Consider the following 23,594-nt stretch of genomic DNA (forward strand, 5'->3'; position numbering starts at 1 on the left):
CTCTGTAGAACGCCCGGGCATGATCGTGTTCAGCCCAAGGTTAATAATGTCAGTGAGAGTTCTAAGTTCACATGATAGATCAGGTGAGAGAAGGTCAGACCAAGGCACTTGAAGAAAAAATCCACCCACACTGGCTCTTTTACTGGGTCTCTTGTCTCTGGAGAGGATGATCTTGCATTTAGATTTTGAGGGCATCTCCCCGATTCCCGGCCCCATATACACAGACAGGTGGTCAGATAGACCAAACGGAGGAAGGCTACATGGAGCAGAGAAAAATTCAGGGAAGTTGGTGAAAATTTGATCCAGAGTATTATTACCTCTAGTAGGAAATGAGACAGTAGGCTTGAGGTGAAAGGCCTTAACAGCAGATTGAACCATAGGAAGGAGCGACCAGTTAAAGTGGCCAGCCAAAATAATTGCACAGTGAGAAAATTTAGCCTCAAGAGACATTAAGGATGTCACCAAATAATCCCTCATAGCGGAGTCGTTGGTGTCATTGGTACTTTGTATATGATGCATGTTTCGTTTAACAAAGCCAATCAGCTTGTTTGCGCATTAGCATTGCTCTGAGACTTGGTGATTCCATGTTAGGTCAGTGGAAACCCAAACACCAAGATCACATTCATGACTTGTGTTCTCCAACATAGCTCCATTCATATCGTAGGCAGTGGTCAGTGGCTTGGTTTTACATGTGATGGAGTGGTGGTGGCTTTTTGTCTCATTGAATTCAAAGCCCGATTCAGTGGACCAAGATCCAACATTACTCGATCAAGTCCATCTGTAGAGCAAGTTAGATCTAATTTCTCTGTACAATTTGGTGTCAACTACGAACATTGCAGTTTAAGGAAACAAGTCATTCTTAATTCTTAATAGAGTGAAATCTTTTTGCAATCCTATATTAACCAAGCTTGTTTGTTGAAGATGGCTTAATATTAGCCTCGTTCTTTTTTCTTGACTTTGTCTCAGTCCATAGAAATGAAAAAAAAAAAATTGGCCAATATTCAGCCATCTTGACCTCCTGCTTGGTAAATAGCGCATATATAATACATCTACCAAATCAGTTGGTCTAAATGTTCATGTATAAGTTTGAGACCTCAAACTCTCACTGTTTCAGTAATTTTCTTAGTAATTAGCCTCCCACAGCCACTGTGTTATATATATTTTTTGCGTGTAAAAGGACACCAGTCATGTATGTCTTAAAATTTATACACAAAAAAATCAAATTGTATGTTTTGTAATGGCTTGTTTTCTTCTTTTCAGAAGGCATGCTTACCTATGATTGGTTTAGTCCTATAAATGTGTATTTTAATTTGGGTGTTGGGTACTTTTTGGTCTAAGAGTCATTGATTATTTATCAAATCAAAGGTGAAGGGTGACAATGAAAAAAATGATAAACCTGGGAAGTCAGCCACACTCTCAAACAGGTCCGGTAATGGAGGTAGAAGTCCAGGCAACACCACTAAAGTATCAACAGAAAAAGTGAGTAACTTGATTAAATAATGCAAAGATTAGTACACCTTTGAGTCTTGCAATTTGCATATTTATGCTGTCCATGAAGTGGCAATGCGGAATGGAAGATTTTTTGTGCATATGAACAAATAAGTAAATGTCAAACAAATATAAAATTAGAATAAGGCCTGAAAATAATTTCAGGCCTTATTTTCACTACTACTTAAGTAGTGTTTATTACTGCAAAGTTTGCTTAATATTCATTTCTTAAAACTGCAGTTCACATATTTGATTTTCACATATTCACATTCACTGAAACAAGTGAGTGTATATATATATATTCATATATATATATCGCAAGTCGTTAATGAAACTCTCAGGCCAACAAAGGTGCACCGCGCCAGGAGGATCAATAAAGATTCGCAGTCCAAACCTCACAGCCAACACGAACGTGGAAAGTTTAAAAAATTGCGAGGATGGACAACTTCTGACGTAAAAAATATAAAAAATTTTAATAAAAAACGTTTCGGTCAGAGACCTTCAGTTATTTACAACTTTTGAAATAAAAAAAGAGCATTAAATAGGATCGAAGTGCTAATGATTACGTAATTGAGATACAATGAAATATATGAAGTTCATATATTTTGTACTGCGGTATTAGATACATATGATGCACGATCCTCGCAGTAGATAGCGCTATTTAGGCAATAGCGAAAATCAGACCTGAAAAAAATCAGGCCTGTACGGGATTCGAACCACTGACCTCTGTGATACTAGTGCAGCCCTCTGCCAATTGAGCTAACAAGCCAACTGGGAGCAGGCCGTTAAGTTGATTCTTAATAAACCCGTGAAAGTGATAAATGAGATACAATGAAATATATGAAGTTCATATATTTTGTACCGCGGTATTAGATACATATGATGCACGATCCTCGCAGTAGATAGCGCTATTTAAGCAATAGCGAAAATCAGACCTGAAAAAAGAATCAGGCCTGTACGGGATTCGAACCACTGACCTCTGCGATACTAGTGCAGCGCTCTACCAATTGAGCTAACAAGCCAACTGGGAGCAGGCCGTTAAGTTGATTCGTAATAAACCCGTGAAAGTGATAAATGAGATACAATGAAATATATGAAGTTCATATATTTTGTACCGCGGTATTAGATACATATGATGCACGATCCTCGCAGTAGATAGCGCTATTTAAGCAATAGCGAAAATCAGACCTGAAAAAAAAATCAGGCCTGTACGGGATTCGAACCACTGACCTCTGCGATACTAGTGCAGCGCTCTACCAATTGAGCTAACAAGCCAACCGTACAGGCCTGATTTTTTGCAGGTCTGATTTTCGCTATTGCTTAAATAGCGCTATCTACTGCGAGGATCGTGCATCATATGTATTACGTAGTTACAGATAACGACTACTGAACTGGTGCTAATAAACAAAAAACCTAATTATCTAATTATAAAGAAAGCAATGGAAAAAACACAAGGAACAAACCCCAAAAATATATAAATATAAATATATATAACTCAACAGCAAACTTCCAAGAGAGATTGTTGGTTTGAACAAGTGGCCAGCTTGATGTTGAATATCAAATTAAATCCTTCAATAATATACTTATAAATGAGAGGTTATGGTTTGGAAGATCTTTCAGTCTTTGACATTTCCTAACTTATTTTAAACTTTAGGGTATTGAGGAACTCTTACCTTTGATTCAGGTAGACATTTTATCTCTCAAATTTTTCATAAAAAAGATTATAATCTCAGCAAGCTGAGTCTAAATGTCTAGAGTGATAAGCTGATCTCCAAGTAGGGAAGCCATCCACTTGCTTTGTATTTAACAGTTTTAATAGTCTTCGAAAAAAAGGCTGAAAGCTTATTTACCTCTGATCCTAAAAAATTTTAACGAAGGCTGGCCATGGATGAGACATTGATCAACCTTTTGGCGATGTCCTCACACAATACACGCGTTTTCTACTTTAGGCAAAAATTGTTTGCTTACAGATGATTAGAAGCACTTTTTCACTTAAGAGGTGGTGCAATCATATTTTTCTTACTGAGAAAAACTATATTTGATTTTGTACTCTGCTATAGCTGGAAAAATCATTTAGGAGAATTTAGATGGATAATGCATTGTTGTATTACTCGTTGCTCGGATTACTCGTTGCTCGGACTCATTTCTTACAGCCAAACCTATGACTGACTACTTGTTTTCAGACCATTTTACTGTTCTTTGCGATCTTGCCTTAAGTAAACCATCTCCCAAAAATGAGCAAATATCATATAGAAAACTGAAGGCAATCAAGATTGAGGATTTTAAACAAGATCTGTCTACCTCTGAGCTTTGTAATTACAGTCCAGATTCGCTTAACGATCTCGTTGAATGCTATAACGATACCTTGTCCCAAGTGCTCGAGAGACATGCTCCACTTCGATCCAAAGTTGTACGATCTCGACCTCTGGTTCCTTGGTTCAATAAAGATATAAAAAATGCCCGCCGTGAAAAACGGAAAGCAGAAAGAAAATGGCGACGCTCTGGCAAACACGACGATATGTTGTCATACAAAAAGATCAAGAATACGACAAATCGATTAATGAACGAAGCTCGAAGCCAATACTATCATGACTTCATTAATGATAACAGTTCAAACCAAAAAAAGCTCTTTGCAGCTGCGAATACTCTTTTGAATCAAAGGAAAAAGAACACTGTGCTACCACCTTGCGATGATAAGCTTGAATTAGCTGATAGGATGGGCTCGTACTTTGTTCAAAAAATCACTGATATTGGTACAAGACTCGACGTTATGGCTCAAGATCTTTCCACTGACCCGCTTTTAAACTGTACATTGTCACCAACCCCCAAATTTAGTAAATTTACAGCACTTTCTGAACTCGAAGTACGGAAACTTATCGAAGGTAGCGCAAAGAAAAGCTGTTCTTTTGATCCGATGCCTACCTCACTGGTTTTTAGCTGCATTGATGTCCTGCTTCCCGTGATCACAAAAATGATAAATCTATCCCTCGTGGATGGTGTGTTTGCTGATGTCTGGAAATGTGCACTTGTTAAGCCGTTGCTCAAAAAAGCTGGTCTTGATCCACTTCTTAGTAACTACAGACCTGTTAGTAATTTGCCATACATATCGAAGCTCACCGAAAAGGCGGTGTATAATCAACTTCATTTACACATGATAGACAATTCTGTTTATCCAGAAATGCAATCATCTTACAGAAAAGGACATAGTACCGAAACAGCGCTTCTTCGGGTTGTTAACGATATCTTAATGAAGATGAATTCACAAGAGGTCACTCTTCTTGTCATGTTGGATCTTAGTGCCGCCTTCGACACTGTTAATCATGATATACTGATCAAACGTCTCCACGAAGAATTAGGTATTGCTGATTCTGCCCTGAGCTGGTTTGAGTCATATCTCCATAACAGGATGCAAAAAGTTGACATCGAGGGATCGATATCTAACCCATTCGATTTAGGCTGCGGTGTTCCTCAAGGGTCGTGTCTTGGACCGATTCTATTTATTATATATGCATCTAAGCTCTTTAAGATCATTGAACACGAGCTCCCTTGTGCTCATTGTTATGCTGATGACACCCAGTTATATCTGAGTTTTAAACCTAATACTACATCTCAAGACCAAGCCTTGCAAGCAATGGAGAACTGTATTGGAAAGATCAGGAAGTGGATGATTCATGATAGACTGTTAATTAATGATAGCAAGACTGAACTGATTTTAATAGGCTCAAAACAACAATTATCTAAACTACAGCCAATCAGTATCTCCGTTGGCAACTCGGTAATTAATAATAGCTCCGAGGTAAAAAATCTAGGCTGTTGGTTGGATGCTAACCTAAGCATGTCTAAGCATATTACAAATATTTGCAAATCTGCATTCTTTTATCTTCATAACATTAGAAGCATTAAGAAATATTTACACGAAGACAGTCTCCATACTTTAGTTCATGCGTTTATAACGAATAGATTAGATTATTGTAACAGTCTTTTGTATGGTACCTCAAAGGAACTGATAGCTAAAGTACAACGTGTACAGAATGCAGCCGCAAGACTGCTATTGAACGTAGGAAGGTACTCGCATATTACTCCTATTCTATATGAGTTACACTGGCTTCCAATCCAGGCTCGCATTAAATTTAAAATTCTTCTACTTACTTTTAAAGCGCTTCATAATTTACTTCCGTCATATATTAACAGCCTCATATCTATTAAATCAAAATCTTCTTATTGTCTTCGATCTAATGACGGTCTTTACTTAGAGCCCCCTAAGGGTAAGATGCTGAAGACATTTGGTGATCGATCTTTTCAGGCAGCAGCACCATACTTATGGAACAGACTTCCTCATGAAATTAAAATGATTAAGTGTTTGGATAAATTTAAAAAAGCTATTAAAACATTTCTGTTTAATGAAGCTTTTTGTAATCATTAACTTAGATATATTACATTGAAATAATTTATTCTTATGTATTTTTAGCTACCATTACTATTGTAAATTTTTATTTAGATATATAAGGTTTTTAATTTTTATTCAGTGTAAAGCACTATTGATCTGTACATGTAAATAGGGCTATACAGCTAATTAAAATTTATTTATTTATTTATTTATTTGTATACATTATATTCTGCTGTTAAGCAACAGAACACATTTTTCCGGGCTCTGTTTACGTGGTGAAGCCAGTTGGGATGTTGTGAGAACACTCGGAAAGTTTATAAATCACTCGCCTTCGGTTCGTGGTTTACCAGCTTTCCTCGTGTTCACTCAACATCCCAAGTCGCTTTATCAAGTTATAGAGCCCGGAAATAAGCGCTCATCGCTTTTATGACATAAATAGTTACATGCGGGCTCTGTAACCTGATAAAGCACCCGCTTGGAAACTGAATTGAGCAATTAGACGTTGCATACAATGTTCACTATGTTATATTGGTCAAGAGCGAATGCTGAAATGTGTTATAGGTTATAGAGTGCACACGGGATTTCCCGGGATTTCCACTTTGTGTTAGATTAAGGTTAAAGCTCAAAAAGATAACCTATCTGTGCTAAATTGTACACTTGATTAAAGCATTGACGTTGGTTTGTGTGAAACAATTCTATTCTATTATTCAAACAAAAAATGTATGAATTCACGGTTTTTCGGTAGGACATTAAAAAAAGTACTTCTTTGCTCTATTTCTTACTGATCACTTGAATTATTGCTTCCATTTGCCTTTTTTTTAGTTAATCTATATTATATTATTATCTGTTGGGGCTTTTATGTGATGGCTTTTGTATATGTGTAATTGGCATTAATTTTTTGATATTTCAATGTTAGAAACTACTCCCAGCTGCCCATGAAGACCAGTTGCGCGCAGAAATGGTTCGCATTAAAGAAAAGTTGTTTAACTCAAACCTTGAACTCGATGAGCTAAGGAAAATGAAGACTGAACATATCACAATGATTGAAGATCTAAAGGTAAGTATAGCAATATATGTATTTGAATTTATCAGTTTCAATATTTTGATGGATATCTTGTTAATATCGTTATCAAACTTGTATTCGTATTAAGGTTTCCTTTAACATGTTAAAGAATCTTTAGCATTCTACCTGTTCCCACAGAATAGGAGGTTCTGCCGCACAGTGAATAAATATCAATGCTATGACAAGATAAGGCTAAAAGATCTTACTGATAAAGTTAAAACTTAAAAAAAGCCACGTTTAGACGTTCAACTAATCAATTTTTATGAATTAAAAAACGTAAAGGTGACGAGTAGATGGAGTTGTGAGCGTGTCCCTAAAATGGCAAATGACGGGTTAAAGTGACTCAAATTTGCCGCCGCTTTGATAATTTTACCTCCATCTCCCTCGACATATATGCTTTAAGAACTTATATCTTTGGAAATAGCAACTTTCTATTCCTTGTACGTCCTTGCCCATTTTCAAGTTTTTACCGTGCAATCACACGCCACGCAAATTTCTTTGTGCGCAGACGCGGTTATGTGAGTAACACTTCCGGTTAGTTATTTTCACTTCCGGTTATTTTTGTCTTGGGGGAGGTGGGGGGAGGGTGAGATGAAGGGTCATGCATTAATCCATTCTGGGAAGTGGGAGGGCCACGACTTTTTTCGCAGAAAATTTCTAAAATTACCCGACACCCCCCCCCCCCCAAAAAAATAAAAACGTACATTCCCTTATGAGTAAATAAGCACTGGCTTCTTTCAGATAGGTACTTGACCTTGTTCTTCTTGAGCTTGTGTTTCCTTTGGAGCGAATTGACTGCAGTACAAAAAAAACAGTAACAGCTTTCTCTATAGTAATAATAGTTATGATAATAATATTATGAGAATAATGATAATAATAGTGTAACTCTCAAGATTTCAAGGTTGCAGATATGAAAACAAGCACGGAATGACACTAAAAACGATACTTGAGCGTTGAAAACTAATCACTCGGTTATTGTCACGAATAATAAAGTTCAAGGTAAAGACTTGTAAGTTAAAACTTTGGTGACGACTGCTAGGAAAGGTTGGATCCAAAAAGGTATCAGTATAGACTAAGCAAGAAGCTACGAAATTCCTAACTAATTCGTAACAAGGTAACAAGCATATTTGCGAACATGATAACTATAATCATGACTGAAAAATTTGACCAATGAAGGTAGAAAAAAAAGCCAGGGGGCCTTTCAAAACTAATCAATATTATTATAAATATCAAAATAACTACAACAATAGTGGTTTGACGATGCTGATATGGTTATTGCTTTTTGTAGGTAATTCATGGTAAACAAGTTTGTTCATTTTTCGGATACTTGGTCCATTCTAATTTTTTTCTGATTTTAGAAAGAATTACTTCAAGTGGAAAAGAGAAATAAACAATTATGTTTCATTCTAAGCCAAGCAGAAAGTAAGTGAAATCCTTGTATATTTTGTCGTTCATATGGCTGCTAGTTACTTATTTCACTAATAAAAAGTTATGAGAGAATATCCTGAAAAGAACTCCGCAAGTATGAAAGCATGTGTTAAGTCAAACCCACTAGGCTTCCTCTGTTGCAAGCTAGCATGCCATTGATGAATAACGGGGTACTTTACGTCAATGGAGAGTATAACAAGATAGTTTGGTTTTATCAGGTGAGTTGATAATGTAAATGGGCCACCGTAAAGTGTTTCTAAAGCTGACGTTCCGAGCGTTAGCACTTCGTCAAAACGAATAATAATTTACGTCATTAACTCAGTTGATAAAACCAAATTATCTCAGCATTTGATCGGTCTGGGTGCTCATACAGCCCCTCTGACAGGAGTCCTTACTGTCATTTAAAATATGAACTATACGCTCAATCCCTCTCATTTTCAAAGCAAACAGGGCATAACGCGATTTTTTTAACGTGTGCACGTTCCTTAAAACAAGATGGTACGCTTCTGCCTGGTTCAGAATTTTTAAGGTCGATCTAGAATCCCAGGGACGGGCTTAGACAATTTATTGGAAAATTACAGACTAGTGCTGTAAGTTTACAAATGAATAATATAATAGAATAATAATTTAATTTGTCAAATTATTAAAAACTGGATCATTGGATAATGAAATTCAAGATTTTTTATCGGCTTAGCCATTATGGTATATAAGCCAATATACCATAATCTACAAATATGGTAAGCGTACGCGTCAGCTTAAAATTAAAAGCTGAAAAAATTAAAATTTGACTAATATCTTGGGGGCGTTTTTAATAAAACAATTATTCCACGCGCGCTCGTGGAGTAATTGTTAATTATGTTATGGTGCGAAAATACATATACATTATTCACCAGACCTCCCTCTGTATTGGGGTAAACTGCTGTGTAAATGTTGGGTAAACTGTACCGCCCGAGGCCGTAGGCTGAGAACAGTACTCAAGACCTCAAGATCGGATAGAATCCGTCTTCGTCGGATCGGACATAATTCCATGTTGGTTAAGAACGTATCCGGCAAACTTGACTTCTCTTTTTGGAAATTCGCATTTTTCAGCATTAAGGGTTGCTCCAGCACTCCCAAGTTTCTTTAGTACCTCTTAGAGTCTTCAGTCATGTTCTGCTTGCGTTGTATCGTGTATGAGTATATCGTCAGTGATAGATATGAGACCTTCTATGGCTTCCACTATTTGGTTCATCTCTTCGGAAAAAATCCAGACCGCTGGAACGCACGAAACTAGCCAATCAGATTCAAGGATTAGGATTCCGGACCGCTGAGGTGTTTGAGAAAAAAACAAGCTCCGATATTTGTCAGCGGACTTATCTGATCCGAGGTGCGAACAATTTTTCGCAAGCGAAGCTCGTGGAAAAGTGGGCTACAGGGAAAGATAATGTCTAGAGAAAAATATACGAGTATACTTTCGCGCTAAGTAGAGGCTATTGTGTTTAGTATCCTTCCCATATTTTTCAACGCTCCTGAAAAATGCTTACGGACAGCTAACTGTTTACGGCGTTGGATGTTCACTTTTCAATTTTCTCTGGTACGACTTCATGAACAAAAATAACATGTCCCTTCTTTTATAACAACCACACGACGGCCTCTCGTGTTGAATTAAATTTTTAAAGGAATAGCTTTCTGTTTTGAACATAAGGCTTGAGAATTGGGAAACTGATTTCACTCTGGGTATATCCTCGGATATTCCTCAGTTGTAGCTGGAGCATACTCGATGATGTGATGCGTTTAGACCAGTCGTGCGCTAGCAAAAATATTTGATAGATTATAAGGCCTGATATTCCCCCGTTTCAGGTTTGCACATTTGGCCACGTAATGTTTATTCATCAAATGCGCGCGAGTAAAAGTAATTGATGGATTATAATTTTTGCAACCTTTAGTGAAAGAAAAGGCTGAGTTGCTGACACAAATTGAAGAATTGAATGAAGTAAAAGAACAGGTAAAGACTAAATAGTACTTGCTTTCTTTCAACTACCGTGTACATTCCCTTAAGTGCTCTAGGCGCTAATTGAATTTTTGTACCTTGAGAGTGGGCAATTTTTTCGAGGTGGGCGCTTATTTGAGACTGGGCTGTTATTAACCATTCACCATTTTCAGCAAGTTGTAAGTTTATTTAGAAACAACACATAAATCATAACAAAACGTGAAAATGTACCATAGATGATCAACTTTAAGATTATAATTTAGTTGAAAATGCATAAATTACATGGGAAGGTAGTCCTGCGGTAAATCCAAACGTTCTGATTGGTATTTACTTAGTTAGGATTTTGCTACACGGACTGTTCCCACAAAAACGTCACAAGCCGTGCACTTTTGTTCGCGAAAGCCGGAAAAAATCAAAATGAAGAGGTTTCCTCTGTGTTCTTTATTATACATTACTTAGTTTGAATTTGAAACAAATTAAATTGTATGAGTCGTCTTGTACCTTTCAAAAACAAACTGTAATATTTCATTTGATTTTGGCATTTGAAGGCGCTTGAAAACTAAAAATCCCATCAAATGTTTGGTTCATTTTATTGATATGAGTTTGTCGTGGTAGGTGGTGCAGTTACATGCTGAATTAGAGCAAGAGAGATCTAAGAATTCTGCTTTGAAAAGTGAAATAGCCAGGGTGAGGGTTAAATCGTTAATTTAAAGTAAATCATAGTTTGGTTCTGTAGTAAGGGGATCAATTCCTCACTATTTCTCAATCATTATAGATACTGAATTTATCACAGTATCTGATATATTTCGAATTTGAGACATTACGTCAGATTTTCGTTAGGAATTCATAGTACGTGGTGGCTTATTTGTTCTGGCGTGTGACCACTGGTTCTGCCCAAACCTTTGTAATGAAACTATTGCTTTTTTATTTCTCCAGTCCTTGTGGGGAAGACAAAGATATGGTTCATGTTCCTGACGGCTCCAAATGAGTTCCTGTGGAAAAAAAAAAATTATAGTTGTTATTTTTGTTTTAATTACTCACTGCGTACCAGGCGATGAGGAAGTTGCAGTTTCATTGTAAAGGAAAAACTTCTCTTGAAAGAAGAATAAACGAGAGTCATCATTAGCTTCAAAAATGTCTAAGAACTGAAGGTTGTTATCAAAAGATGATTTTCTTGTCAATGTAAATGTCCATAAGCATCAAGGGCTAGGAAAGGGGAGATACCCAAGATGGGTGTAGATTGCTGAGCATATCAAGTTGGTAAAAGTTAGGGATACGGATAAAGTTTTAAAGTATTAACATCTCATACAAGTAAGTAAAGATACATGTATTTGGTTCACTTGGTTTGAGATGAAGACAGTCCTGTCGGCAACATTCGTGCGAGAGTGTGTCCTCCCGATTACCGTGCTGACGCCTCAAAACTCAGCCGCAAATAACCCTTATAAGAGGGCCAAAAAGGAGTAGGGACAAAACTCAGGTATACCAAATGGCAATAATTAACCGAATTCTGGAAAAAGAGAGACATCAAAACCACCAAAACTAAGAGAGTAGTAGGACAACTAGAATAAGCAGTGATGTTATTTGAAGACTTTCTTATAGTCAGGTGGCATGAGGAATGAGCCGATCACATGAAGAGCATGAAATACAGCATTAGAATGTGCTGCAGTTGACTACTTATTAACCGAGACTGTGGTCTTAACGGGAAAATCTCTTACTGGGGCTATTATGCCACAGAGACAAAGCATCCATTCAACGGGTTCCTGGCTCCTCTTTGTCTCGGTGTAATTTGTTTTTCTTAAAACCAATTTTAGAGAGTAAAACATTGACGAGGAAAATTGAGTGACTTGTCAACATTTCAATGAAAAGGAATGTTGAGCCAGCACAAACAGTATCCTTGGAGGGAATTACTCGGACCCCAAGCCAGTTCAATCAAGAGAAATTCTTTAATCACCGATTCCCAATACTACTCAGGGAGAGGTTATTTGGCTACCTAAAAAATTTGGGTGTATTTCGAACTCCAGACTCTGATTACCTCACTCGCTTCTATTGCGCGCTACGGAGTCTGGAAACACTTTGTCGGCATAGAGAGTTCTTGAGTACCACAAAAGAGGCGGGGGGGGGGGTGGGAAGGTAGTGAAGCTCGTCTCAATTGAGCGTGTCTTTCACAAGTAATGATCTGAATAATGCCGAAGTAAAATTGAATGTACTATAAGTGTTAAAAGCAAGGAATAAGCATGTACAGTAATGCGGATGGCCACGTTTTGCGGGCCTCCTATGACAACCCCATGGTTACTAAACAGGAGGTTCGAAAACAAATTCCAAGGTAGCGGTCAAACGTTTAGAAGATAAAAAAAATTTGTTTTTGAAAAATTAGCAAAGAGTTTCTACACCCATGCTTGGCTTTTAATATGAAACTCAGGACAAGATTAAACATTAAACACGTTTTCACAAGGAAGAATTTGTCAGAAGATCTAAGTATCGAAAAATGCCTACGATTGTCAACATACAACGGTTTTTTTATCTCTTTGAAAGTAATATGTGTGATACAAATTATTTCAGGTATGCCATTTTCACACTTTCTCACTTTATTTATTTTCTCATGTGTAACACAAATTTTCTCATGTAACATACAAAAATTCATTGATCAGCAGATAGATGTTAATCGAGGCGGATCACTTTTCTACTTATTTACTTAAATATACTGGAAATAAAACGGAATGAAGAAATGATACACTAAATATACAGAGGGAAAGAAAAAGGAAAATGAAAGATGTTCACGGTAAAAGAGAAAAATTCTTTGAGTTTGTAAGTGAACTGAAAATATCGTAGAACTGGTTCAATTTGTTTCAATTTTACAGTGTTTGAATGTTAACGTTATCTCATCAGGCTCAATATAAGTATGTTCGGTATCTAGAATATTGAGAAGAGCTCTTTTTGTTTCGTTTTTGAATGAATTCGACAATTTTTTATAATCATATGGTATCTCATTCCAGATTTTGACACACTTAATGAAGAATTTTTACATTTACGAATGAGGGGGTTGTAGTACACAGCGGTTTAAATGAAATCGGTTTTATTCACGTACCCAAGAGAACTAGCTAAATAACTAGACACACGCTGTATATATATGCAGGTCTCGAGGGTATTACATCACACCACGCATCACGTTACATCGCGCATATTACATGCTCGTTGGCATCCTATACACTACATTCCCTCCTTTCCTAAATGTTCAAGATACAAATCGAAACCTTTAAATTTAACCAGTCGCTCGATAAAAGGACAAGAAGTCCAAGATATTCAGTTCATATCATATTCAGTTCATATTCAGTTTATATGGCTTTATAACGATCGGGCGGTCTTACAGTCCGGGTCGACCTCCGAACAGACCTTTCCACTCCGGTATTTTCATTGTCTGGGAAATGCCTAGGTTGTTCTTGAGAATCTTCACACGTTCCAGGAATCTCTTTTGGCATCGGTACGACTGTCGTCTCTGAAATTTTGCTTGCCCCTGGGTCATCCACCCCTACTGCAGAACCTGCCTGTACCACTTGGTTTTCGTTGCCATTGGATAAATCTCCGTGCTCGTTATACTTCTTTACAAACACAGTGTTTCTTTTCAGTTCAATGCCAGTCTCTTTCCTAGGCGTTACCTCTGACCCCGTCTTAGGAACAACCTTAAAGGGATCAGGGTTAAAGTTGGTAGACAGCTTGTTGGTTTTCTCTGTTTTCACAAGAACCGTGTCGCCAACACTTATGCTTTTGGACGTGGCACCCCTCTTAAGGTCAGCGTAAGCTTTTCCCTTTAATTTACTTAACCAATCTCGCTCTTGCGCTTCCTCACCTGGCACGCCAACTGTCTCTCTCTCTAGCTCTGGCAGCTTAGATCTCATTTCGCGACCAAACATCATATAACAGGGTGTAGTCCCTGTCGTCGTTTGCGGAGTGGATCTGTACGCCGTCAACCATACTAGGAACTCAGTTCTCCAGTTCCTTCCTTTCAAATGTGCGATCTGTGTGCATTTCAATAATGAGCGATTCTGGCGTTCTACCTCTCCATTGGCTTGTGCCCACAATGGAGTCGTTTTCCGGTGTTCGATACCATTCGTACGTAAAAAGGCTTTAAACTCTTCAGACACGAATTGGGGGCCATTATCTGTCCTTAGCGAGAATGGAAAACCGAACTTTGCAAACATGGGTGCAAGTGCTTCGATGACCTTGGAACTTGTCGTAGACCTCATTATAGCAACCTCTAAGAATCGACTATAGTAATCGACCACCACCAAAATACTCTCTCCTGTGGGTAGGGGTCCAAGTAGATCTGCTCCACAGTCCTGCCAAGGGGCACTTGGAGGAAAAACGCGAGACATCGGCTCTGGGGGGTCAAATCCAGAAGTGACCTGGCAGCCATGACAAACTCTACAAAGCTTCTCAACGTCTTTGTCCATTCTTGGCCACCAAACTTTACTGCGGAGACGATACTTCGTTTTGACTATACCCTGGTGCCCTTCGTGTGCTAACCGCACCATCCTGTTGCGCAAGAGCCTGGGAACCACAATCCTTGTGCCCCGAAGTAAGAGTTCACCAATTCCTCGTCATGATAGGAAGCTTCCTCAATCTCTCTAGTTGATACAGCAATATTAGTCATTCCTGGGCGGTACAGTACTTTAAAATCGTACCCTTGTAGCCTTAAGACCCATCTCTCTATCCTGGCGCAAGGTCTCGAAGTACTGGAGTAGATACGCTCCAGAGGCTTGTGGTCGGTCTCCAACTCGAAGTCCTGTCCAGAAACATACATGTTAAACCGTTCACATGCCCAAACCAAGGCCAGCGCTTCCTTCTTCGTTTGGCTATAGCGCCGTTCGACGTCAGTTAAGCTCTTTGATGCGTACGAGACAACTCTCCACATGCCTCCCTGCTGCTGGGTGAGAACTGCCCCTTAGCCAACTGGGGATGCATCAGCAATGATTCGCGTTCTGCAGCCAACCTTAAAATAAGCCAGTGTCTCCGCCTGGGTGATTGGACGCTTTAGTTCCTCAAAAGCTGCTTGTTGCTCATTTCCCCAGTGAAACACGACGCCCTTCCTGGTCAACTCTTGAATAGGCTTCGCTACGGACGCTACGTCTGGCATGAACTTCGAAGAATACTGGACAATACCCACAAACGATCGTACTTCGTTTGCGTCTTTGGGAGGTCTTGCATCTCTAATAGCGGCATGGATTTATACTGTCACTAGTCAACTCATGGCCAAAGAACGTAAGCTTCGACAACCTAAACTGGCACTTGTCTCCGTTCACCGTCAACCCCACTTCACTCAGCCTTTCCAACACTGCAAAACGACGCTTGTCGTGTTCCTCCACGTCATCTCCATGAACAATAAGATCGTCCGCAATGTTGGCAACCCCAGCACAACCCCTTAACACGTCTCTGATAATTTGCTGATATTTTTCTGGTGCCGATGTCACCCGAAACATCAACCGCTTGTACCGATACAGCCCTCGGTGCGTGACGAAACTAGTGATGTCACGACTTTCTTCGCTGAGCAGGATCTGGTGAAAACCCCACTTGAGATCAATCTTGCTAAACATGGCACTTCCATTCAAGTCATGTAACAGCTCCTCGACGGTTGGAATTGGATGCCGCTTCCTGACGATTGCTTCATTCGCGCGCATGTCAACACAGACCCTCACGTCACCGTCACCTTTGGGAACAACCACCAATGGCGATATCCATCCTGACGGTCCTTCCGGCACTTCCTCTATGATATCCAGCCTCAAAAGTTCATCAAGCTTTGCATCAACCTTCTCTCGCAACCCAAAAGGAATCCTGCGTACATGCTGTGCTACAGGCTTCACTGGCTCATCAACATGCAGTTTTAATTCGTAACCCTTCAAAAGACCAACACCACTAAATAACTCCTTGTATTTTTCTCTAACACTGCCGTCTGGTCGTCCTCCGTCAACACTGTTTGCCTGAAAAGGACCAACACGCAGCAGGTTCAGCACCTCGGCAGCTTCGCGACCCAACAGCGTACGACCATCGCCTTCAACCACTATGAAGTCAGCCTTACTTCCGTCTTTAAACCCACACCCAACTTGCGTGACATCTGCTGTAAAAGTTTCAAGGGTTGGTAAAGGTTCTACGCCACCATAAGCAAAAATTTCTTTCGCAGACGTCCGAGATTCACATTTGATCCCCTTCTGCTTTAGAAATTCCCAGGTCCACTGTCCCATAATATTACATGAAGCTCCCGAATCAATAAGAACATCTGGTACGTACACACCACCGATGATCAGCGTTACCAACGCACTTCTTTCTTCCCTGTGGTCATCTAACTGTTCTACTGAAAAGGCATAATCGGGTCTTGACTGACGACCTGGTGTTGCAAAATCTTTTTTGTGTTCTCGGGGGGCAGGTCCTCGAGTCACTAGATTTGCCTCTTGCCCTAGTCCTCCGCGTCCACGTCCACCCCGACCAAATCCACCAGCACCTCTGCCACCCCACCATGTCCACCTCTGCTATTCCTCGTTCCTTTGGATCCCGACTGGGCGCCGCCTCGCTGATGGAGTGGGGAGCATTTGACTTTGAAATGGCCTATCGTACCGCACTTCCCGGAAGTCTGACCTCGCGCCGGGCACCTCCAATCCTGACTAAAGCGTCCTTCCCGTCCGCAACTAAAGCACGTATTCACTTTTCTGGGATTCTTGTTTCCATCCACTTTTCCACTCACTGCATTGACCTGGTCTACCTGGTCTGTGTTGTATTGTTTCAGTTGTCTATCAACTGCTTCTTGAGATCTCGCAACCCGCAACAAATCACCCGAAGTAACAGTCCCTTCCTTTTCCAGGAACTTCTGGCACAAGTGGCTGGAGTAACACTTGTCTATGAGTTGATCCCGAATGTAGTCGTCCTCGTTGACGCTAAACTCACAAGTCGCTGCTCGCTGACGCAATCTGCACACAAACTGGTACGCAGTTTCTCCGCTCCTGCGAAATTTGTCTAAACAAATGTCTCTCAAAAGGAACGTTTGACTTGGGAACAAAATAATTGTCAAGTACCTGAAGTGTTGTTTGAAAACTCACATCCTCGCCATCACCGGCTAATGTGAAATAAATTTCTTGAACGTCCATACCAGCAACGTGCAACAGAAGAGCTCGCTTTTGAGCGTCGTTCGAAACACCTTTTACCGTCACGTACAAATCAAACGCTCGCTTCCATCTCTACCACCGCTGACTTAAATTGTGTGCCTCTCCCTTCCGATTAAATGGTTCCAAACCACTGACATCTAAAGAGAAAAATACCATTGCATTTAGCAGGACAGGCAACCAACTTTTATTTATTTTCTTGCCTTTTCCATGGTTGCTTAACACCTATAACTGTTACCTCGGAATCCTTTACGCAAAGTCTTTGCAACGCCTGTTGGAGTTTCCTAACTTTTGTTTTGCGGTACACTCTCTGCTCTTCAACAGTATAAAAAAAAAATCTAAACTTGAATCACAAACGAAACCTCAAAATAAGCACCGGTTTATACCTTTCCCATTGTGGTTACGAGAAACATATTCCAAAGTGGTTTCAGGAAACAGACATGTTTAACCCCGCAAAAATTACTACCGATTAAAACCATCACAAACGCACCTGGACAAGAACTGAGAATCGCGTGGGCTCACGTCATAGTGGATTTGAAGGCGCTCCTAAATGACTTACAAGGAATACTACTCGATGAGAGAAAAAGTGAAGAGAACTTACGTAGACGGCAAGAGCGAAACAAGTTACGCTCACGTAGAAACGGCAAAGCGCAACCGGCAAACGTGAAAAATGACGGGAAAAACAAGGTCACGTGGTCACTCTTGCCCTCAAACCACACGTTAAGGGTTCAAGAATAGAGAGACTTAGCACCGCGTTTGCGTGAAGCGTGAACGGCATTCATATTTTAAGAATTTAGATATTAGTGGTACCCAGTTGTTTCATACCCACGGTTGTTTCGTACCTATATTCAATCGATTCGTACCCAGTTTGAGTCGCTTTACTCCCAAACCGCTGATCGATTCGTACCTGTCCCAGTATACTATCACTCGAAGAACTTCACGTGCAAGCATGTGAATTTATGTCGATTGCTAGATTGCACTATTACATCCATTTTGAAACTACCCATGATCTTTGCAATCTGATTGGCTCTCATTGGTGCGATTTATTAACGAATCGCACCATATTTTTGCTTTAAATTACACCTTTTTCTCATCCAATGAAAAATGTGTACTAATATACAACAACCAATCAGATTTCAAGGCTTGTCTAAATTAACCAATCAAATTGCAGGAAAATGAAAGACAGTTTTTACTGATCAGCTCAGTACTGAATCTATGAACAAATTTGTACGAATAAAAACTCCTGTCTGAGCGACTGAATTTTGCGATTTCAAAATGAATGTAATAAAATGGCAATTTTGGTCTGAAATCACACTTCCGATTTCAAATCAATTCGCACTGCGTGCCTGTTTGATTCTGAAATCACGCGTATGATTTCAGACCTCATCAAAACAAAAACCAAATTTCCGAACTTGATTGGTCATAACCAGCCTGGTTTGAACACTAATAGGGAGGACAGTGTATGCATCATGCTTATAATTGGACAATGTAAAGATAATTATAATAATAACTTGATATTTACATTGTGCAAATTAACAATTGGATATGATTAAATGCGCATCACAACAATCACCAGTTTACAGTCAATCGAAGGAAACTTATTTGAAGATGCCCCCCTCCCCAATTCCTAGTAAACAGGCCAGACCACATCACAGTAATCCCCTCGAGTGGGTTCTCTAACGTCCCCTGCCTAACCAAATTAACTAATTAATAGATGCAGGATACGGGACCTACGGTTTATTCGTCCTTATCGGAGAAGACTAGAATGATTATCCATTTCTTGATATTATAGAAACTAAGGTAGCACATTGTCCTCAGTGATTTTAAGACCTTGAGTGTTGGTCTGACCGGGGCTCGAATCCTCGACCTCCCGCACAGCAGTCCGGCGCTCTAACCAATTGAGCTAATCAAGAGGCGTTAAACGTCATGCTTTTGTTAGTGAACAGAACGCGTGATTTGCGCTATATGCGCACGCTGTTGTCGCGCATTTCGCCCCCGAGTTAACCTTTTTTAATAGTGGAAACGTATAACCGAGTCTAGTTCCCTTCTCAAATTTTGTCATAGTCTTGACTGATTGGTAACAGGACTTTGTGTCGTCCAATTCCGTCAGTAGTCATACTCGTGATAAGCACTCGTATCATTACAGATCGAACTGAACTCCACTCGGTCCCATTATCACTATTGACAAATATGATTGTGTTGATTGACCAAGCGTGAGGTCAAGATGCCTGGATATTAGCCGATTTTTGTTTTGTTTTATTTTTTTTTTCGCATTTTTATAGACCTCGACTTCGTCTCGGTCTCTAAAAGCAAACAAACAAAAAATAATCAAAATTACTTGTTTATTTCGAGAGACGGGAATTAAAGCAAACTGTTTTTGTGGCAAAATAAACCCACGAGAGTCGTTCATATGTTCTTTATTTTTCCCTTCCGCTTTTAGGGACCCCATCGCCGACATTTTCCAGAAGTTTCAAACTTTTTTTGGAAGTTCGCTCCAAGCAACTTACTTCCTGGAGAGAACCCAAATTGGGCAATCCCAAGGGGAACAATATTGGCCACTCGGGTGGCCAAAGGTAACTATATGTAATATAATATAATATATAATATTATATAATATATAAATACTGAGTGCAAACTCCCCGATTAAAAATCGTCTCTCTTTCATGAGAAGCATCCCCATTGGCCATTCGATTTTTTTTTACCAGTGAAAAATATCCTATGACCAATCAGAAGCCTGATTCGATATTTTTCACAAGCGAGAAAAATCGTATCGGTTTTTCCCGCCTTTCGGAGCGGCCATACGAAGTAATTGAGAGTGAATGTTTGCAATGTTTCCTGCTTGTCCAGAATCATGGCTTCAAGGTTTGCGATATCGAATTCGCGACTTCTTTGTCTTTTGTGGTCAGTTGACTGTGATTTAAAGTTACAAACATTTGTAATACCTCGGCACTAATGCAATAAGCAAATTACTTTATGGTTGGTTCGCTTGTACGATTTTTATTCACTTATTGTGAAGAATGATAAACTCACTCGCTCGAAGGCTCACTCGTTCGTTTGCGATTCTTCACAACTCGTGAATGAAAATCGTACGCGTTCACCAACCCTGAAGTAATCTATAAAAAACACAGCATTCGCTTAATATTGCCCACGAGCTGCCAGTGATATAATGATACACGGTTTTGTGCAAGTTAGTGAGCCGTTCAAAATTTACTCGTGCTGATTTCTCCCACATTGCGCTCGAAATCATGTGATTACATAATTATACAAATTGCACTCCATTCTGTTCAGTTACCATAATGAATTAAGAGAGTAAAATTCAGTTGTGTATACTTGTGATAGTTTTGTGACGTTCTTAGGCCAAACTCGTGGATTAAGTAATCTAGAGATGTAACATGTTGGTGAACTTGCAATTATTGGTCAATTTTAAAGGTTGTTAGAACAAGCTGGGTTCATACCGTGCAGTCACTCTCATCTCATTGCAAAGTCAAAGATGAACACAATGTAGTATAAGCAAAGGAGTCTTAGGTCATAGTGGACTCTGCCAACCCTCCTCCCCCGACAAGCCAGATCTTGATGTTTGTTACCTGGCAAGATTACTGGGAAACCTTGCATGTATTCAAGAGGTTTTCTTCTTCCTTTAGGGGCTTACAGGCCTTTCTCATTGCATTTCACTCAATGCTGTCGGTAAAGGTTTATGGAGTGTACCTGCTTTCCAATGTGGAACTGCTGGTTTCTAATTTATTGCACGTAAAATACATCAAAGTAAGTAGCCTCTTTTGCAGGCGTTTTCAGTGCTGATAAAAACAGTCTATCGACCCATGAATATGTGCTTCAGGGAGCTCACGGGAATCTTTCCTTTGTTATCTTTTCAATCAGGAGGCAAAAGTGTGAACATAAGACAGGGTAAAAATCATTAAACTTAACAAAATCAAGTATTTGAGAACTTCTTGCCACATTTATGTGAATTTCACATCCCACCTTAAGTTCAGATCAATGTACTAAAACAAACAAGACAAAAATAAAGGACACAACTTTAATCTAAACTCAACTCAACATGAAAAACAACTCAACCTGAAAAACTTATGAAAAAAGCTTAACTTAAACTTAGCTTAACTTTTGCATTTTGGTAATAACATTCCTGACATTATATACAATAGAAATGTTCTCTTGGAGCAGCAGCTGTTCTACAATATTTTCAGTCTCAACAGATTCATGATCAAAATGGCCGAGTTGCTTTCAAGACATCATCGAAAATAGTGAGCGTCTTCTTCTTATCATCTATTTCAACATTCACATTGACATATAATTTTGTGGGGCAATTAGAGGCTCTCATTATTTGATAGCAGTAGTTGCATTTAACTACAATGGATTCTAGTTGAATAATGCACTTGTTACAATTACAACAGGTTTACCATTGAACTTCCTCAACGGGAGATGACAAAACGCGGAGCCCTACTCCATGGAGTACCCTATGGAGTACCTGGATGGAGTACCCCTAAAAGTCATGTATTGGTCAGATGAAATACTTTATGAACATGGTGAATCGTTTAGATGTACATATCCTGATATATTTTGAGCTTGTCAGCTCTCCGATTGTCGCAGTTCGATGTAGTACACGAATTCACCGCCCTCTTGAAATGGGAGATGACAAAACGCGGAGCCCTACTCCATGGAGTACCCTATGGAGTACTTAAATGGAGTACCCCTAAAATTCATGCATCGGTCGAATAAAATACTTTAAAAACAGGGTAAATCGTGTAGAAGTATATATAATTTTGAGCTTGCCAGCTCTCCGATCGTTACAGTTCGATACAGTCCAGTTCTTGGAGGGGGGGGCAGGGAGCTTTCAGTCTTGCTGGTTCCTCCATTTTGGTTTTATCGCTGTGTAATGAGTTTCGGCGTTTCTTTACACATCTCAATTTTGTTACGCTACAAGTAGATGGGTGCTTACTGTACTTTGCGAAACCAAACCAAACGAAACGGAAACTAAACCAAACGAAACCAAACGAAACCACCGAAACCAAACCAAACTAAACGAAACCAACAAAACGAAACCAACAAAACGAAACCAACAAAACGAAACCAAACAAAACGAAACCAACAGAACGAAACCAACAAAACGAAACCAAACAAAACGAAACCAACAAAGCGAAACCCAACAAAACGAAACCAAACAAAACGAAACCAACAAAACGAAACCAAACAAAACGAAACCAGCGATTTCAGGATTCGAGCTTCCTTTAACGTGTCTCCAGCCTCGCGTGTTGTCGGAGCACAGGCAGCCCAAGCTCACTACTAGAAAAGCGGACGTGACCCTTACCGTGTTGCACAACGTTTTATATTTATAAAGGTTTGTATGGGATGTTATCGGTTTGCCTTAGAAGAGAGAACAAAATGTCTTATTTTGAAATAAAATGGGCTTACCTTATTGCCTTGTTGTTTTCTTTGTTGATTCCTAGCGTCTCAGGCCATTTTGAAGCGTTTTCGATGAGTTAGCGCTATGTTGGTGTTCAACTGCTAAAAGAAAGACAAGGCCGAAAACCTATTTTGGTTGAGTCCTGGTGTACCGGTTAACGAAAATGTGTCCTGGTGTGCCCGTTAACCAAAATAATTTATGTCGTGGCGTGCTGGTTATCGGAAATTGCGTGACATCGGTCGATCGCGGAATGATAGCGTGACAGCTAGTTAAATTCATGAATAATAGATGCTTGAAGGGTTAATTGGGCCAGTCTCAAAGGATCACCCATAATAAACAAGGAGAAGTATCATGGATATTTTCCGACTTAAAACCATGCAAAAGGCCGATGTTTTCATCGAACTCAGTCTACAAACACATGGAAGCACTTGGCAGCCTAATGTTGATGACCACTGACCACTGTGACGTCACCAAAACGTATTTCCGCGGTGTCGCTTGGGCTACCTGTGGGCGGAGATGCTCTAAAGGAGACCAATCTGGGCGTAGCCCAGTGCCTAAGAGCGATCATTTTAAACTTTGATCACATGACTCGAGTAAATAAAAGAAATTAAAAACTATACAATGTTTGTAATATTTCTTCAAGTGCAACCCTAAAAGAGACCTTTGTGGCTAAATATGATGGTGTTTAGCCCAGAACA

At 39.5% G+C, this 23,594-nt stretch overlaps 2 protein-coding genes and 1 long non-coding RNA gene across 7 annotated transcripts in view; 2 read left to right on the forward strand and 1 right to left on the reverse strand.

Moving 5' to 3' along the window:
* The window catches only part of LOC111320887 (G kinase-anchoring protein 1), a 48,277-nt gene extending 36,807 nt beyond the window's left edge, over nucleotides 1-11,470 (forward strand). For 3 of the 5 annotated variants that reach the window (XM_022923626.2, XM_088759248.1, XM_022923657.2), the window contains 6 exons: nucleotides 1,366-1,479; nucleotides 6,792-6,932; nucleotides 8,297-8,360; nucleotides 10,292-10,350; nucleotides 10,951-11,022; nucleotides 11,272-11,470. In XM_022923626.2, the coding sequence (XP_022779361.1) occupies nucleotides 1,366-1,479; nucleotides 6,792-6,932; nucleotides 8,297-8,360; nucleotides 10,292-10,350; nucleotides 10,951-11,022; nucleotides 11,272-11,310 (489 nt within the window). In that variant the 3' untranslated portion in view covers nucleotides 11,311-11,470. The remainder of the gene's footprint in view (nucleotides 1-1,365; nucleotides 1,480-6,791; nucleotides 6,933-8,296; nucleotides 8,361-10,291; nucleotides 10,351-10,950; nucleotides 11,023-11,271) is intronic. The other 2 variants (XM_022923637.2, XM_022923644.2) reach the window with 2 other exon arrangements.
* Nucleotides 11,471-13,667: 2,197 nt separating this feature from the next.
* LOC111321217 (uncharacterized protein K02A2.6) lies at nucleotides 13,668-14,783 on the reverse strand. The gene has a single exon (XM_022924041.1). The coding sequence runs from the start codon at nucleotides 14,781-14,783 to the stop codon at nucleotides 13,668-13,670; it is 1,116 nt and encodes a 371-aa protein (XP_022779776.1).
* A 5,311-nt stretch (nucleotides 14,784-20,094) lies between these two features.
* On the forward strand, nucleotides 20,095-22,908 carry LOC148732645 (uncharacterized). Its single transcript, XR_016000873.1, has 2 exons — nucleotides 20,095-21,736; nucleotides 21,887-22,908. It is a non-coding gene; the product is annotated as an uncharacterized LOC148732645 (long non-coding RNA).
* The last annotated feature ends 686 nt before the right edge of the window (nucleotides 22,909-23,594 follow it).

The sequence above is a fragment of the Stylophora pistillata genome, chromosome 4 (genome assembly GCF_964205215.1).
Source record: "Stylophora pistillata chromosome 4, jaStyPist1.2, whole genome shotgun sequence".
NCBI classification, from domain to species: domain Eukaryota; kingdom Metazoa; phylum Cnidaria; class Anthozoa; order Scleractinia; family Pocilloporidae; genus Stylophora; species Stylophora pistillata.